At 38.3% G+C, this 15,613-nt stretch overlaps 1 protein-coding gene across 1 annotated transcript in view; it reads right to left on the minus strand.

The window, feature by feature from the left end:
- Positions 1-490: 490 nt before the first annotated feature.
- GCC2 (GRIP and coiled-coil domain containing 2) overlaps positions 491-15,613 on the minus strand; it is a 53,744-nt gene continuing 38,621 nt past the window's right edge. The window contains exons 22-23 of the mRNA XM_046661011.1: positions 13,473-13,674; positions 491-2,157 (exon numbers count right to left, since the gene is read on the minus strand). Coding sequence (XP_046516967.1) covers positions 2,087-2,157; positions 13,473-13,674 — 273 coding nt within the window. The 3' untranslated portion in view covers positions 491-2,086. The remainder of the gene's footprint in view (positions 2,158-13,472; positions 13,675-15,613) is intronic.

Below are 15,613 nucleotides of genomic sequence, written 5' to 3' on the forward strand. Positions count from 1 at the left end.
AACTTCACACTCCTCCTTACTACGGATCTCCAGATACATCATCAGCTAACATGCAGTTTAAAAAGAACACAAAGCACTGTATGCCTTTAGCAAGTCTTGGCTTTGCTGGTAAGCAGTTCAGTTACACTTCCGCCAAAATTTGTTTAAATGAATATAATTCTCCACCTTATACGGTTTGGAGCATAAGTAAAGCTCACGGTATACAAGAGACGCCTTACATCACAGGGGAGGCTGGAACTTGAGCGGTGCCCAATGAAAGGCTGAGCGTGGTTTCCAGATTTAGTTGGAAGGTGGAGGTCAGGCATGGCAGGTACCACAGTCTATATACCATCACAGACCAAAAGTCAAGCTATGTTCTCTCAAGAAACTGATATTCTACATCCTGGAGGCCTAAAGACAGTAGTAAAGGAATTTGCAATTCAAAGTCATAAACTAATTTAAAACCCCAAACAGTGTCTAACAGAAAAAGATGATGCATAAAAATATAATACACAGTTAAACAAATTTAATAGAAATATTAAAATAATTATTACATTTCCTCTCATTGCTGAAACCATGAAAGAATATTCCTTTTGTAATCAAAGTAATAATTTTTTATCATGCAAAAAGGCATTTTTGTTATTACATTCATAGGTAGACACTACATTTCAAACCAAGTTTATACAGACTTCAAAAAGGCTTGGACTTAAAGAGAAAACGAAATGTATTTAAATACTATTGTAGGTAGCCTGTATGCTGCTGGCATACTCATCTTCACAGTTTATAAAGTAAAAAAACTAAACTTTTAAAGTCAGCTCTGAAATAGATGCATTTCCATTAATACATTCACTAGTTAGGTCTGTTCTTCTAAAACAGGAGCAAAGACAGAGACATGAGATATTCTTTAAAGAACAAACTCAACATGTCAGCAGCAAATTTCAGTTAAATTGGAAACCGTGTTCTGAGTCACCAAAGTACAAAGTCAGTTCACCAGCTGAGACTTCAAATGAGAGTATAAATTAGAAGGCTTAAGAGAACTTCATAGAACATACTGTGCAGCCATTTTTTTAACAAAGAAATATTAAAAATAGAACTCTCAAATTTACGATTTAAGAACACAATTTTGATCTAGTCAATAAAATATACTCAGAGGCATCAAAGGAATATCACCCCCAGACTTACTCACAAGGACTGTGAGAACGTGGCTCTGGTCTCTCAGGCATCTTTCTAAGATGCCCCCCGATGGAAAGTGTATGGAACGACATTATGTGCTCAAACACGGAAGCACCAGTTTCACACCTAGATACAACGCTGAGTAACATAGTCGATGTTTTGATAAATTCTTATTTGGGGAGATGGAGAGAATTCTCAAAACAGACTCATAGCTTAGAAGTAGTTGATCCATAACGAGCCTGGGGAGACACCATGAAGGCACCCCAAGGGAATGTGGGGTCCCAGCTATTCATACTCAGTGTAATGCCAGCCAGTACCAGGCCTTCTGACAACATAATGAGTTTTGAGATAATATACTTCAGGGAAAAAAGAACAGTTCATTTTAAATATCTAACTAAATCCTATTTTAACTTAGTCTCATAATCAACTGTAACATATTTACTTTAAAGTCCCTTAATAAACATGCCAACATTACCAAGAAAGCATTTTCCTTCATAGTCTCATTAACAAATTTTCTTTAACAATTTATAACTAATAACAATCGATCTGCAAGTTTGACTCTGCAATAAACAGTCTTCTAACATTATTTTAAAAGCCTAAATTCCACTTGGTAGGGTACCAAAATTTAGTTTAACTTCAAAATTCACAGTACTGCCCAGAGACAGGCGGGTCCTGAGGGTCCTCCCTGGCGCTCCCCCTGGCAGCATGCTTGGAGGCCCCAGATCAGCGCTGGGGACTGGGACCAACACTCCGGCTGTCGTACTTGTACTTCATGCTGAGACTTTAAAATATATCTGACGTAGCTATTGTACAAATATATGTAGATGTGAATATATGCACACATACTTTTTGACAAAGGAATGAGAGCAATATATGTGAAGCTTTTTTGCCAAATGGATTCTATTTGGTTAACAAATAATGTTTTTCCACCAGTCTATCGAAGTCCAGACCAACTATGCAGATAGGAGGCCCATCCAGAGGAACGAGAAGCATTTTCTTCCTCACCTTTGGGGAATTAAAAAAGACAAGAAGTGTTAATTTCTCACACCATACTTGGATGCTATGAATCCGTTCTTGAACTTTCAGTAATTGTCTTTCTCTATCAAACAATTCCAAAATAAAAGTCGCCAGCACAACTAAGGATTTTTGACAACAAGGGGAATTTTTTACATTCTTTTAAAACAGAAGCCTTTACATAACTTAACTTAGAATCTAAAACCAATAGATTTATGGTAAACCTCAAAACTAGACCAAATAAACCAAAAACAGCTGTTTAATTACTTAAAAATCAGGTTTAATTGAGGTATAATTTACTTAGAGTAAAATTCATCCTTTCCAGGTGTAGTACCACCTAAGGTACGACACATTTCCACCACCTCAAAGTTCTCTCACATCCTTTCTAAGCCAGCCCTTTCCCCACTCCTTTGCAACCACTCGTCTGCTTTTGCCCTTATAGTGTTGCCTTTTCAAGTCATATAAACAGAATCACATCTACGTAGTCTTTCGAGGCTGGTCTTCCACTCAGCACAATGCATGGGAGAGTCACCCACGTGCTGTGGGCACCAGCAGCTGATGCCTTTTATTGCTGAGTCGTATTCCACTGTGTGGCTGTTCCAGTTTGTTCATTCATTCGCCAGTGAAGGATATCTGAGTTATTGCTAGTTTTTAGCAATTTAAAATAAAGCTGCTATAAACAATTGTGCACAGGTTTTTAATTAAAAAAAATTTATTGAGAAGTGATTCACATCCCATAAAATTCACTCTTCTCAAGTGCCTAATTCAGTGATTTTTAGTATCCCACCGAGATTCGTGCAGTTTTTTTGGTGAACATAGGTTTTCATTTCTCTGTTACAGTGAGGATGCTTAACTGCATAAAAAATGCCAAACTTTTCCAAGGTGGTTGTATCATTGTATACTGAGTGTTCCAGTTTCTCTTTTCCTTTTTAATGATCAATACAAATAAATCCTGTCTTAACTTCAGAAAAATTCTGGGCTTCCAAGAAAATTTCAGAAAAGGTCTCCTTTACTGTTTTCTTTTTAATATGATTTGTATGTCAATATATATGATTTGAAAGTTTTACAACCTTAAAGAAAAGTGAACACCTCTTTCCATTACATGTCCTTTCCCTCATTCCTCCTCTGCCCAGAAGTAAACATCATTGAATTTAGTATCTATCCTTCCAGACACCCGTGTTATCACGTGTGAATAAAAGACACTTCCTTTTATTTATCCTACTTCAAATTTTACTGAGATCTTCAAAGCTGTGGATGGACATCTTTCAGAGTTCTGGAAAATTTTCAGCCATTCTCTTCAAATATCGTCTCTATCTCATTCTTTTCTCTCCTCTCCTTAAGGAACTGTAATTATTAAATATAAGTTAAAAGTCTTCATTCTATCCTCTATGTCTACTACCCACTCTTTTGTTTTTTCGTTCTTTTGTTTCTCCATGCTGAACTCTGAGTAATTCCTTCTGACATGTCTTCCAGTTTAATCATTCTCTCTTAAGCCCTACCTCTATCTGCTGCCAGACAATAACTATTTTTAATTTAGTTTTTATATGTTTTCTTTTGTTTGCTTACACAGATAAGAGACAAGAAGTGAGTAACTTTTAAAAGGTAAACTGGGGGGCTGGCCCTGTAGCCTAGTGGTTAAGTTCAGCATGCTCCACTTTGGCAGCCTGGGTTTGGTTCCCGGGCACAAACCTACAGTCCTCACTGGCGGCCATGCTGTGGAGGCTACCCACATATGAAACAGAAGAAGACTGGCACAGATGTTAGCTCAGGGCGAACCTTCCTCAAGCAAAAAGAAGAAGAGTAGCAAGAGATAGTAGGTCAGGGAGACTCTTCCTCAGCAAAAAAAAAAAAAAAAAAAAAAAAGTTAAACTAGTTTACGTTTAATAAGTGGGGTTTTTCTATACGATTATAGGACTTAGCAAAAGCATGTTTTAGAGTTCTAGGTTTCTAATGAACATCTATATATATCCTCTGTGGAATGATCAATGACATCTGTGTTACTGGGACCCTTACATTAGTCTCTTTGAGATCTTTTAATCAATGGACCTTCAATTTGTAGGAGCCACCTGAGTGTTGGTAACATCTACATTACGTTAAACATGCTGAGGACCAGCCCTGTGGCCAAGTGGTTAAGTTCGTATGCTCTGCTTCGGTGGCCCAGGGTTTTGCTGGTTTGGATCCTGGGCGCAGACATGGCACTGCTCATCAAGCCATGCGGAGGTGGCATCCCACATAGCACAACCAGAAGGACCTACAACTAGGATATACAACTATGTACTGAGGGGGCTTTGGGGAGAAGAAGGAAAAAAATAAGACTGGCAGCAGATGTTAGCTCAGGGCCAATCTTAAAAAAAACAAAATCAAGCAAACAGACAAAAACCAAAACATGCTGGAATTTTAAAAGAGGACTATTGGATATGCTAAATATTTGGAGATCATATCATTGCTCAACTGAAAATTATGTTTTAATTTAAAAATACAGAGGTTAGTGTCAAGATGGCAGTGTAGGCAGACTCTGAACTCACCTCCTCCAATCAACACAACCAGGTTACAACTATTTTTGGAACAATTACCCCTGATGGAGAAGTGAAAACTGGATAAAAAGAAGCTCTGCAACAAAGGACAGTCCTGCCTTAGGCAAAAGAAGCAGAAATTCTTGTCTTGAGAGAAAAAAGCCACCTTTGCAAGCCATGGAGCTTCACAGCTGGCCGGGAACAATCCTAAGGTATGCAGCCTCCCCTGGAGGAGTGGGGGACCTGAGCAGGGGAGTGTGGCTGCCACAAGCGTCCTTGACTCAGCACAACTAAGACGGATCTCATAATATCTGGCTTTGCTGGCTACTAACAACAACGGGGCATACCGCCAGAAAAACTATCGGACATAAGTGGAAAAAACCACTCTTAAATGGCCCATGCAAAAATTCACTTGTCTCAGAGAGCAACCTAAGATCACCAGAAAGACAGGTGCACAGTCCTTGGATGAAGAGAGACTCACAGGTAGGCTCTGGGTGCATCTCAGTGAGAGGTGAGACCTTTCCAGGGACTAAGACATTAGCGGCAGTCATTATTGTGACCTAGTACAGACATGCTGACATAGATGCTGGCAGAAGCCACTGGAGTTCTTCCCCTGGCCTGTTAGCCCAGGGGTCTGCCCAACAGAGTGCTGATTTAATCCAGCTCAGCCAGGACAGGTAGCCCACACTAGGGACTGGCCCCACCCAACAGAAAGCCCTTGGGCAATTTTTTGGCCTGCATAGACTGGGTGCCTCAATCCTGTGCAGGCAGGCAAGTAGCTCTGCCTCTGTGGGGCAGGGTGTGCAAGAGGAGTGCTGGAGTTGGGGGAGTGTGTGGGGGGCCTCTGCAGAGGAGTGACTGGCTCTGCTTCAGGGGGCCCGGGATGTGTGCGTGGGCCAGGACTGTGTTGACAATGTGTGTTGACCTGTGGGCTGTGAGGCTTGTCAGCTGCGGAAGACCTATGCTCCACAAACAGCCACACAGGGGATCAGCCCTGCATTCCAAAGCCTGAAACAATTGGGTGCTCCTGTGTCTGGGGCCAGCCCCACTCAATCATGAGAGAGCTGACAACAGCCTTGTAGGCCAGAGGCCTACAGCAATTGTAAGCCCCTGAGCCCAGCAACCAGCCATACTGTGGGCCTACTCACTTAACAGAAAAACTGTAGCAGGAGTGTGCTATTAGACCTTATAGCCAACTGTGCTGGGGCTCCCCAAACCCAACAAAGTGACTGAAGGGTCCAGAACAGCCACATGCAACTGAGCATTACAACCAGCCGGCCAGGGAGACAGACTAGCCTTCCTGTGCAGCTGCAGCAAGAGCAGCTCTGTTGCCACAGAAGGACACACAGAGCCCACACAGGGGTCACTCCTGGAACATTTGGAATGGTGACAAGAGGGAAGCACACTCTACATAAAGCAACTTCTCCAAGATCAGGAGACACAGCTGAACCACCTAATACACAGATATAAGCACAGAGAAAGCAGCAAAATGAGGAGGCAAAGGAATATGTTCCAAGCAAGAGAACAGCACAAAACACCAGAAAAACTAAATGAAGCAGAAATAAACAATCTAACTGACAAAGAGTTCAAGCAAAAAGTCTTAAGGATGCTCATTGATCTTGGGAGAAGATTAGATGAACACAGTGAGAACATCAACAAGAATTGGAAAATATAAAAAACAACCAATCAGAAATAAAGAATACGATACTTGAAATGAAAAATTCACTAGAGAGGCAATAGCAGAGTAGATGATACAGAAGAATGGATTAGCGAGCTGGACAAGACTAGAGGAAATCACCCAAGCTGAACAGATAAGTGAAAAAAGAATTAACAAGAATGAGAACAATCTAAGGGAAATCTGGGACAGTATCAAGCACGCTAACATTTGTATTATAGGTGTCCCAGAAAGAGAACAGAAAGACAAAGGGGTAGAGAAGGTATTTGAAGAAATAACAGCTGAAAACTTTCTAACCTAAGGAAGGAAACAAACATCCAAGTACAGGAAGCACAGAGAGCACCAAATAAGACAAGCCCAAAGAAGCCCACCCCAAGACAAATTATAATTAAAATGTCCAAAATTGAGGAGAAAGAATCCTAAAAGCCACAAGAGAAAGGCAACAAATGACATATAAAGGAAACCTGATAAGGGTATCAGCTGACTTCTCAGTAGAAAAATTACAGGCTAGAAGGGAGAGGCACAACATATTTAAAGTGCTGAAAGGAAAAAACCTAACACCAAGAATACTCTATCCGGCAAGGTTATAATTCAGAATGGAAGGAGAGATAAAGAGTTTCCCAGATAAGCAAAAATTAAAGGAGTTTATTGCCAAGAACCAAGTTTTACAGGAAATGCTAAAGGGACTTATTTAAGTGGGAAAGAGAAGACCAGCAATAGGAATCAGAAAATTATCACACACACACAAAAAGGCAATAAAATCATTGGTAAAGGCAAAAATACAGTAAAGGTAGCAGATCAACCACCTAAGAAGATAATTGGAGGTCAAAAGTACTAAAACTACCTATTTCCATGATAAGAAGGTAATGGATACACACACACACAAAATAACAGGTTAGATATGATATCAAAAGCATAAAATATGGGAGGAGGGGAGCAAAAGAGCAGAGGTTTTAGCAAGAGGTCAAACTAAAGAGACCATAAACTCAATATATATTGCTATAAACATAGATTATTACATATGAACCTCATGGTAATCACACATCAGAAACTTATAATAAATACACAAATAATTAAGAGAAAGGAACCCAAACATAATACTAAAAAAAGCCACCAAATGACAAGGAAAGAGAGCAAGAGAAGAAGAAAGGGACAGAGAACTACTACTAAAACACCCAGAAAAAAGGTAACAAAATGACAATAAATACATATTTATCAATAGCTACTTTAAATGTCAATGGACTAAATGTTCCAATCAAAAAGCATAGGGTGGTCAACTGGATAAAAAAACCAAGATGCATATATATGCTGCATACAACACACACACTTCAGACCTAAAGACACTCACAAACTGAAAGTGAGGGGATGGAAAATGATACTCCATGCAAATGGCAATGAAAAGAACGCTGGGTATCAATATTTCCATCAGACAAAATAGACTTTAAAACAAAAACTGTAACAAGAGACAAAGAAGTGCACTACATAATGATAAAGGGAACAATCCAACAAGAAAATATAACACTTGTAAATATCTATGCACCCAACATAGGAGCACCTAATATATAAAGCAATTATTAACAGACATAAGAGGAGAAATAGACAGTAACACAATAACAGTAGGGGACTTTAACACTCCACTTACACCAATGGATAGATCATCCAAACAGAAGCTCAATAAGGAAACACTGGCCTTAAAGAACACATTGGATCAGATGGACTTAGTAGACATACATAGAACATTCCATCCCCAAACTGCAGAATACACATTCTTTTCAAATGCACATGGAACATTCTTCAGGACTAATCACATATTAGGCCACAAAACAAGTCTCAATAAATTTCAGAAGACTGAAATAACACCAAGCATCTTTTCAGACCACAAGGGTATGAAACTAGAAATCAATTACAGTAAGAAAATCAGAAAAGTCACAAATACATAGAAATTAAACAAAATGCTACTGAACAATGATTGGGTCAATCAAGAAATTAAAGAAGAAATAAAAAATTACTTGGAGACATGAAAATGAAAATACAACATGCCAAAATCTATGGGATACAGCAAAAGCAGTTCTAAGAGGGGAGTCTACAGCAATTCAGACCTACCTCAACAAACAAGAAAAATCCCAAATAAACAACCTCACAGTGCACCTAGAGGAACTGGAAAAAGAATAAGAAACAAAGCCCAAAATCAATAGAAGGAAGGAAATAATAAAAATCAGAGCAGAAATAAATGAAATAGAGACTAAAAAAAAAAAAAAGAAAAAAATCAATGAAACCAAGAGCTGGCTCTTTGAAAAGATAAATAAAATTGACAAATCTTTAGCTAGACTCACCCAAGACAAAAAGAGAGAAGGCTCAAATAAATAAAATCAGAAATGAAAGTGGAGAAATTACAACAGACACCTCAGAAATACAAAAGATTACAACAGAATACTATGAAAAGCTATAAGCCAACAAATTGGATAATCTAGAAGAAATGGATAAATTCCTTGAACCATTCAACATTCTAAAACTGAATCAAGAAGAAATGGAGAATTTGAATAGTTCAATCACCAGTAAGGAGATCGAAACAGTAATCAAAAACTTATCCAAAAATAAAAGTCCAGGACCAGATGGCTTTCCTGGTGAATTCTACCAAACTCTTCCTTCTACCTTCTCAAACTCTTCCAAAAAATTGAAGAGGAGGGGAAGCTTCCTAACTCATTCTATGAAGCCAACATTACCCTGATACCAAAACCAGACAAGACAACACGAAAAAAGAAAATTACAAGACAATATCACTGATGAACACTGATGTAAAAATCCTCAACAAAATACTACCAATCGAATACAACAATATATTAAAAAGATCATACACCATGATCAAGTGGGACTTATTGCAGGGATGCAGGGATGGTTCAACATCCACAAATCAATGTGATACATCACATTAACAAAATGACAAACAAAAATCACATGATCATCTCAACAGATGCAGAGAAAGCATCTGACAAGATCCAAAATCCATTCATGATAAAAACTTGGAATAAAGTGGGTACAGAAGGAAAATACTTCCACATAATAAAGGCCATATATGACTAACCCACAGCTAATATCATTCTCAATGCAGAAAAAAAAGCTATCCCTCTAAGAACAGGAACCAGACAAGGATGCCCACTTTCACTACACTTATTTAACATAGTATTGGAAGTCCTAGCCGGAGCAATCAGGCAAGAAAAAGAAACAAAAGGGATCCAAATTGGAAAGGAAGAAGTGAAACTGTCACTACTTGCAGATGACATGATTTTACAGATAGAAAACCCAAAATAATCACCCAAAAACTTTTAGAAATAACAAATGAATATGGTCAAGTTACAGGATACAAAATCAACATACAAAAATCAGTTGCGTTTCTATACACTAACAATGAAGTACCAGAAAGAAAAATTAAGAATACAATCTCATTTACAATTGCAACAAAAATAATAAAATACCTAGGAATAAATTTAACCAGAGAGGTGAAAGATCTGTACACCAAAAATGATAAAACATTGTTGAAAGAAACAAATGGAAAGATATTCTGTGCTCTTGGACTGGAAGAATTAACATAGTTAAAATGTCCATACTTCCTAAAGCAATCTAAATATTCAATACAATCTCTATCAAAGTTGCAACATTTTCCACAGAAATACAAGAAAGAATCCTAAAATTTATATGGAACAACAAAAGACCTCAAATTTCCAAAGGAATCCTGAGAAAAAAGAACAAAGCTGGAGGTTTCACACTCCCTGATTTCAAAATATACTACAAAGCTATAGTAACCAAAACGGCATGGTACTGGCACAGACACAGACACACAGATCAATGGAATAGAATTGAGAGCCCAGAAATAAACCAGCACATCTATGGATAGTTAATTTTCAACAAGGGAGCCAAGAACATACAATGGAGAAAGGAAAGTCTCTTTAATAAATGGTGTTGGGAAAACTGGTCAGCCACGTGCCAAAGAGTGAAAGTAGACCATTATCTCACTCCATACACACAAATTAACTCAAAATGCATTAAAGACTTGAATGTAAGGCCTTAAACCATTAAACTTCTAGAAGAAAACATAGGCAGTATGCTCTTCAACATTGGTCTTAGCAGCATATTTTCAAGTACCATGTGTGACCAGGCAAGAGAAAAAATTTAAAAAATGGGACTACATCAAACTAAAAAGCTTCTGCACAGCAAAGGAAACCATCAGTAAGATGAAAAGACAACCTAAAAATTGGCAGAAGATATTTGCAAACCATGTATCTGATAAGGGGTTAACACCCAAAATATACAAAGAACTCATATATCTCAACAACAAAAAAACTAACAACCCAATTAAAAAATGGGCAAAAGACCTGAACAGAGATTTCCCCCAAGAAGATTTCTGTGTAGATTACATCATGTTCACCACCCAAAGACTACAATCCATCACCACACACATGTGCCTAATCATCCTTTTCTGTTGGCCACAGACAACCAACAGGCACATCAAAAGATGTTCAACATCAGTAATTATCAGAGAAACGCAAATCAAAACTACAATGAGATATCACCTCACTTCTGTCAGAAGAGCCATAATTAACAAGACAGGAAACAACAAGTGTTGGAGAGGCTGTGGAGAGGAGGGAACCCTCACATACTGCTGGTGAGAGTGCAAACTGCTGCAGCCACTATGGAAAACAGTATGGAGATTCCTCAAAAAATTAAGAATAGATCTACCATATGATCCAGCTATTCCACTGCTTGGTGTTTATCCAACGAACATGAAAACACGAATGTGTAAAGATACATGCACCCCTATGTTCACTGCAGCATTATTCACAATAGTCAAGACTTGGAAGCAACCTAGGTTCAAAGGACGAATGGATAAAGATGTGATATATATACACAATGGACTACTACTCAGCCCTAAGAAATGAAGAAATCCAGCCATTTGTGACAAAATGGATGGACCTTGAGAGTATTATGCTAAGTGAAATAAGTCAGAGGAAAAAAGTCAAGTACCATATGATCTCACTCACAGGTAGAAGATAAAAACAACGACAATTACAGAGAAACAGAGATTGCATTGGTAGTTACCCAAGGGGAAGAGGGGGAAAGAGGAGGAGGAGGAAAGGAGTGATTAGGCACATGTGTGTGGCAATGGAGTGTAGTTAGTCTTTGGGTGGTGAACATAATGTAATCTACACAGAAATCGAAATATATAACTATGTACACCTGAAATTTATATAATGTTATAAACCAATGTTACCGCAATAAAAAAGGAAAAAAAGAAAAACGAAACCCATAAAGTCTTGGTTAATTCTATAATAAAAAAAATAGTTTTACCTTTAGTAGAAAAAATAAAAAGTAATATATAAAAGTTTACAATTTGGCATAACTATATTACTAAAAATGTACATAATGTATTATTTTTGATCTTGTGACAAAAATGTTATTGTGGCTAAGGTAATGTACCCTACAATTAGCAGAACTGAGATTACTATCTGTGTCAAGAACATTTCTCCATCATCACTGGGAAGATGTAGTGTTAGAAAGCACATTCAAAGAAACTATCAGCACTACTTATGAAGTATTTCTGCAAAAAAAAAGAATTAAATGTGAATCATATCAATTCTCTAGATCAGGGGTTCTCAAGGTATGGTCACCAGACCAGGTCCCCAGAGCATTAGCATCACTTGGGAACTTGTTAAAAATGCAAACTCTTGGGTCCTACCCTAAATCTACTGAATCAGAACTGGGGTGGGGTCTGGCAATTTGAGTTTTAATAATTGCGCTAGATAATTCTGATACCCCCTCAACTTTGAGGACCACTCTCTAGATCTATCAGTTTAGTTAGTATTGGGGATAGAGCATCATGTTAAAGAACACCAACATGATGAGGTAAATTAATCACAAGTGAGACAACTAGACATTCTTATGATGTCTTAGAAAGTACACAATACTACCTATAAGGTATTTTTGTCTCCCATCCCATCCGATTGCACCTGGATCTAATCAGAGATCTAACTTCCTATTTATAGGCAATATTAGAACAAGTTAAACGTTGTCGAAGTGCCAGATCCAGAATATAACTTCTATAGTACAAATAACCAGTTTCTTTAACTAATAAATGACATATTACAAAAAGGAACATGGAATTGCTATAGACAACAAAAATAAAACAAAGCTTAAGGAACATAAACCAAATGCCATGTGTGAGTCCTATCTGGGATACTGTAAAAAGACATTTGTGATAACCCAGGAACAATGAACATGAGCTGGGTGTGGATGAAAGAGGAGTCCAATACATACTGAATTATTTACTGTGGAAATCATATGATGCGTGCAATTTGCTTTAAAATCTCTACCCCTGCCAAAAAAAGACTATGAGTTGAAAAATTGTTAGATGGGTGACAGCTACAAGGGACATTACAGTATTCTCTCTGTATGCTTAAAAATGTTTTAAAACTAAAACAAAAATGAAACCATGATCCTTAAGATGCAGTTTGAATCAGGTAACTACGGCAGCTGTATGTGAATCACTTAAAGGAGTTTATGAAATCACAGCATTAAACCTATTTGACATGAAAATCTAAGCTCCAAATATAGGACAGCTTTATAGCTGCGGATGTCTGGAAAAATAGACTGCTGGATATGAGCCGGACCAAGCATTAAGCCATATGACTCTGTTGTCTCTAGACTATTTGGGTTGGAAGAGGTGCAAAGGGGGAAAGTAGGAGAGAACAAGCCAACACATGTTAAAAAAGTATGATATAAAAAAACCCCACACTCTTTGACAGAATTCAACGCTAGGATTACAAATCCAATTTTCAAAGAACTGGAAGATCAAACTCAACATTGTATTGTATTTTGCTGCATGTTAAAATTATATAAATGTACTGTAGTTGCCTCAGAATGTTAAAAAGTCAGCTTTTCAAATCTAGTCACGAGTTACACATTATGATAGAAATCTTCCAAATGAACAAAATTTTCAAGTTACAATTTAAAGTCATAGTGTCATAAAAAAGATTGTAAACACACACAAAGACAAACTCTCAGCCACGAGGTCAACATTTAATGTAAGCTATACAACTAAAGCTGTAAGACTTTCCTTCACCCACCTTGAGCAATCGCAGCAAGTTTCCCCTTTTCTTCAGGACTGAGCTGCAACATTCTGTCTATAACAGGAAGCAGCCGCTCTCTCTCACTCCCTGGTTTCAGGAAAATGAACTGTAGCAGGACGTTCTTCAAGTACTCCAGGTTAGCTACAGACTTCTCTCGTTCCTGATTTCTTTCCAATCTTCTTATTTCACTTTTGAGAAGCTGGTGTAAGAGAAATGAGTTGAAAATGGGTTGTAGGAGCTTCTGGTTAAACCTGGCAGACTTAACACTTGCACTTTTCTCCTCTTATTCCTGAAATGCCCCAAAAATGACAATAAAGGAGAGACTAGGAAAGGAGAAAAAAGTAGATGAAAACAGCAAGAAACTCCTAGAAGTCAGGAAGCAGATGAAGTAGAAGTGACTCATCCAGCATCTTCCCAAGGACCACTGACAAGAGAAGACAACGATGCATCCACAGAAGCAGCAAGAAGCCCCAGCCTCGGAAGGACAGAGTATCACGGAAACTGGGGCTGAAAATGAGGACTGATGAAAGGCTACAAAGGTTGACAGCATGATGCTCCCTCCACCTTCTACTCTCTACAGAAAGTGAAGCAGTGGGCTCAGGGCTCTGGGATACAGACACGCTGTGAGGAGGGTGAGCTAGCGTTTGAAAGCACGGGCTGAAGGAAACTTCAGCATCTACCACTGATCTCCTCCCTGCCTTGTGCCTAGACCCCTAGGCTGTTGAGATGTCCGGTGGAATTATGTTTACATGATGAACAGGACGTAACCAAAAGAAGAGTCGAGTCCAGGAGAGAGTGAAAATTCGGGAATGTAAGACAATCTACAACACTACCAGAAAATGGGGACCAGATGACATGAAAAAGATGGCAGTCTTTGAGGAAGATTTCTGGGTTGAAACAAAAAAAAAAATATTGTCATATTTTATCATTTTAGGTTAGTCCAGGAAAGTTAGCAGTCATTTAAAAAAGCGATGATGAGGTCTAAGAAATCATGTGAGAATGTAAGCTTACGGAAATACAACATTTGAGTAGTCACTTAGGTTTATTGGGCTAATTGATGATTTGTTAGATGTGATAATGTTTTGACTATGAGGGAAAATGTTATTTTATAGAGATGTTTACTAAAATATTTAGAGGTGGGATGTCATGATATACACAATTTACTGTAAATAACGGGATAACTCAGCATTAAAAAATTAATCTGACAAGGACAGGTGGTGGCCTGCACAGAAGTAGGACAATCTACCTGGGGGGGCATGGCATAGGGTAGAAGCAGGTGCTTTTCAGAGAGACAGGAACTTGGATTCTGCTCCACCATTTATCAGTTTCAACTGTTCTCTCCCCCAGTGACGAGGGTTAATCACGGTAATACACATGGAGCCCTGGGCCGGGCTCACGAGGACTGCTCAGTATGTAGTATGACTACATTTAGAGAGGTCACTTATCAGCAAGCCAGAGTGGAAATATCTCACTTGTACAATCCTCAACTACTCTACGATCTGCCTTTTTCCTACAAGTTTCTAGTGTGGAATTTGAATAGGGAAAACTTCCTGTGACACTTTGCCATCTCCACCTACAATCTGTGATAAGTGGGTTAGTGCCATAAATATCAGCTGAATGATTTGAATTAGAAGTGTCCCATGGTTTATCTTTAGAATTTAAGGATCCATATTTATTTAAGTTTTATTTAAGCATGTGTAGAACAGTGACTTGTGAACGTCAGTCTAATTTCTAAGTCTATTATAGTTTCTTAGAAAAAGTAGGAGTGAAAACAGTCTTCACACAACACATAAAAGCAATTAATATTTCTCAATTTCAGAAATGTAATATCGTAAAGAATCAAAATGTATGGATGTGCCTGATGTGTGAATTTTTAAACTTAGGGGGCAGGGCTGGCCCCATGGCCAAGTGGTTAAGCTCACGCCCTCTGCTTTGGCAGCCCAGGGTTTTACCAGTTTGGATCCTGGGCATGGACATGGCAGCACTCATCAGGCCACCCTGAGGCGGTGTCCCACATGCCATAACTAGAAGGACCCACAACTAAAAATATACAACTACGTGCTGGGGGGATTTGGGGAGAAGGAGGAAAAATAAATAAATAAAATGTTAAAAAAAAACCCATTACAAACAACAATAAA

The sequence above is a fragment of the Equus quagga genome, chromosome 5, assembly GCF_021613505.1.
Source record: "Equus quagga isolate Etosha38 chromosome 5, UCLA_HA_Equagga_1.0, whole genome shotgun sequence".
NCBI classification, from domain to species: Eukaryota; Metazoa; Chordata; class Mammalia; order Perissodactyla; family Equidae; genus Equus; species Equus quagga.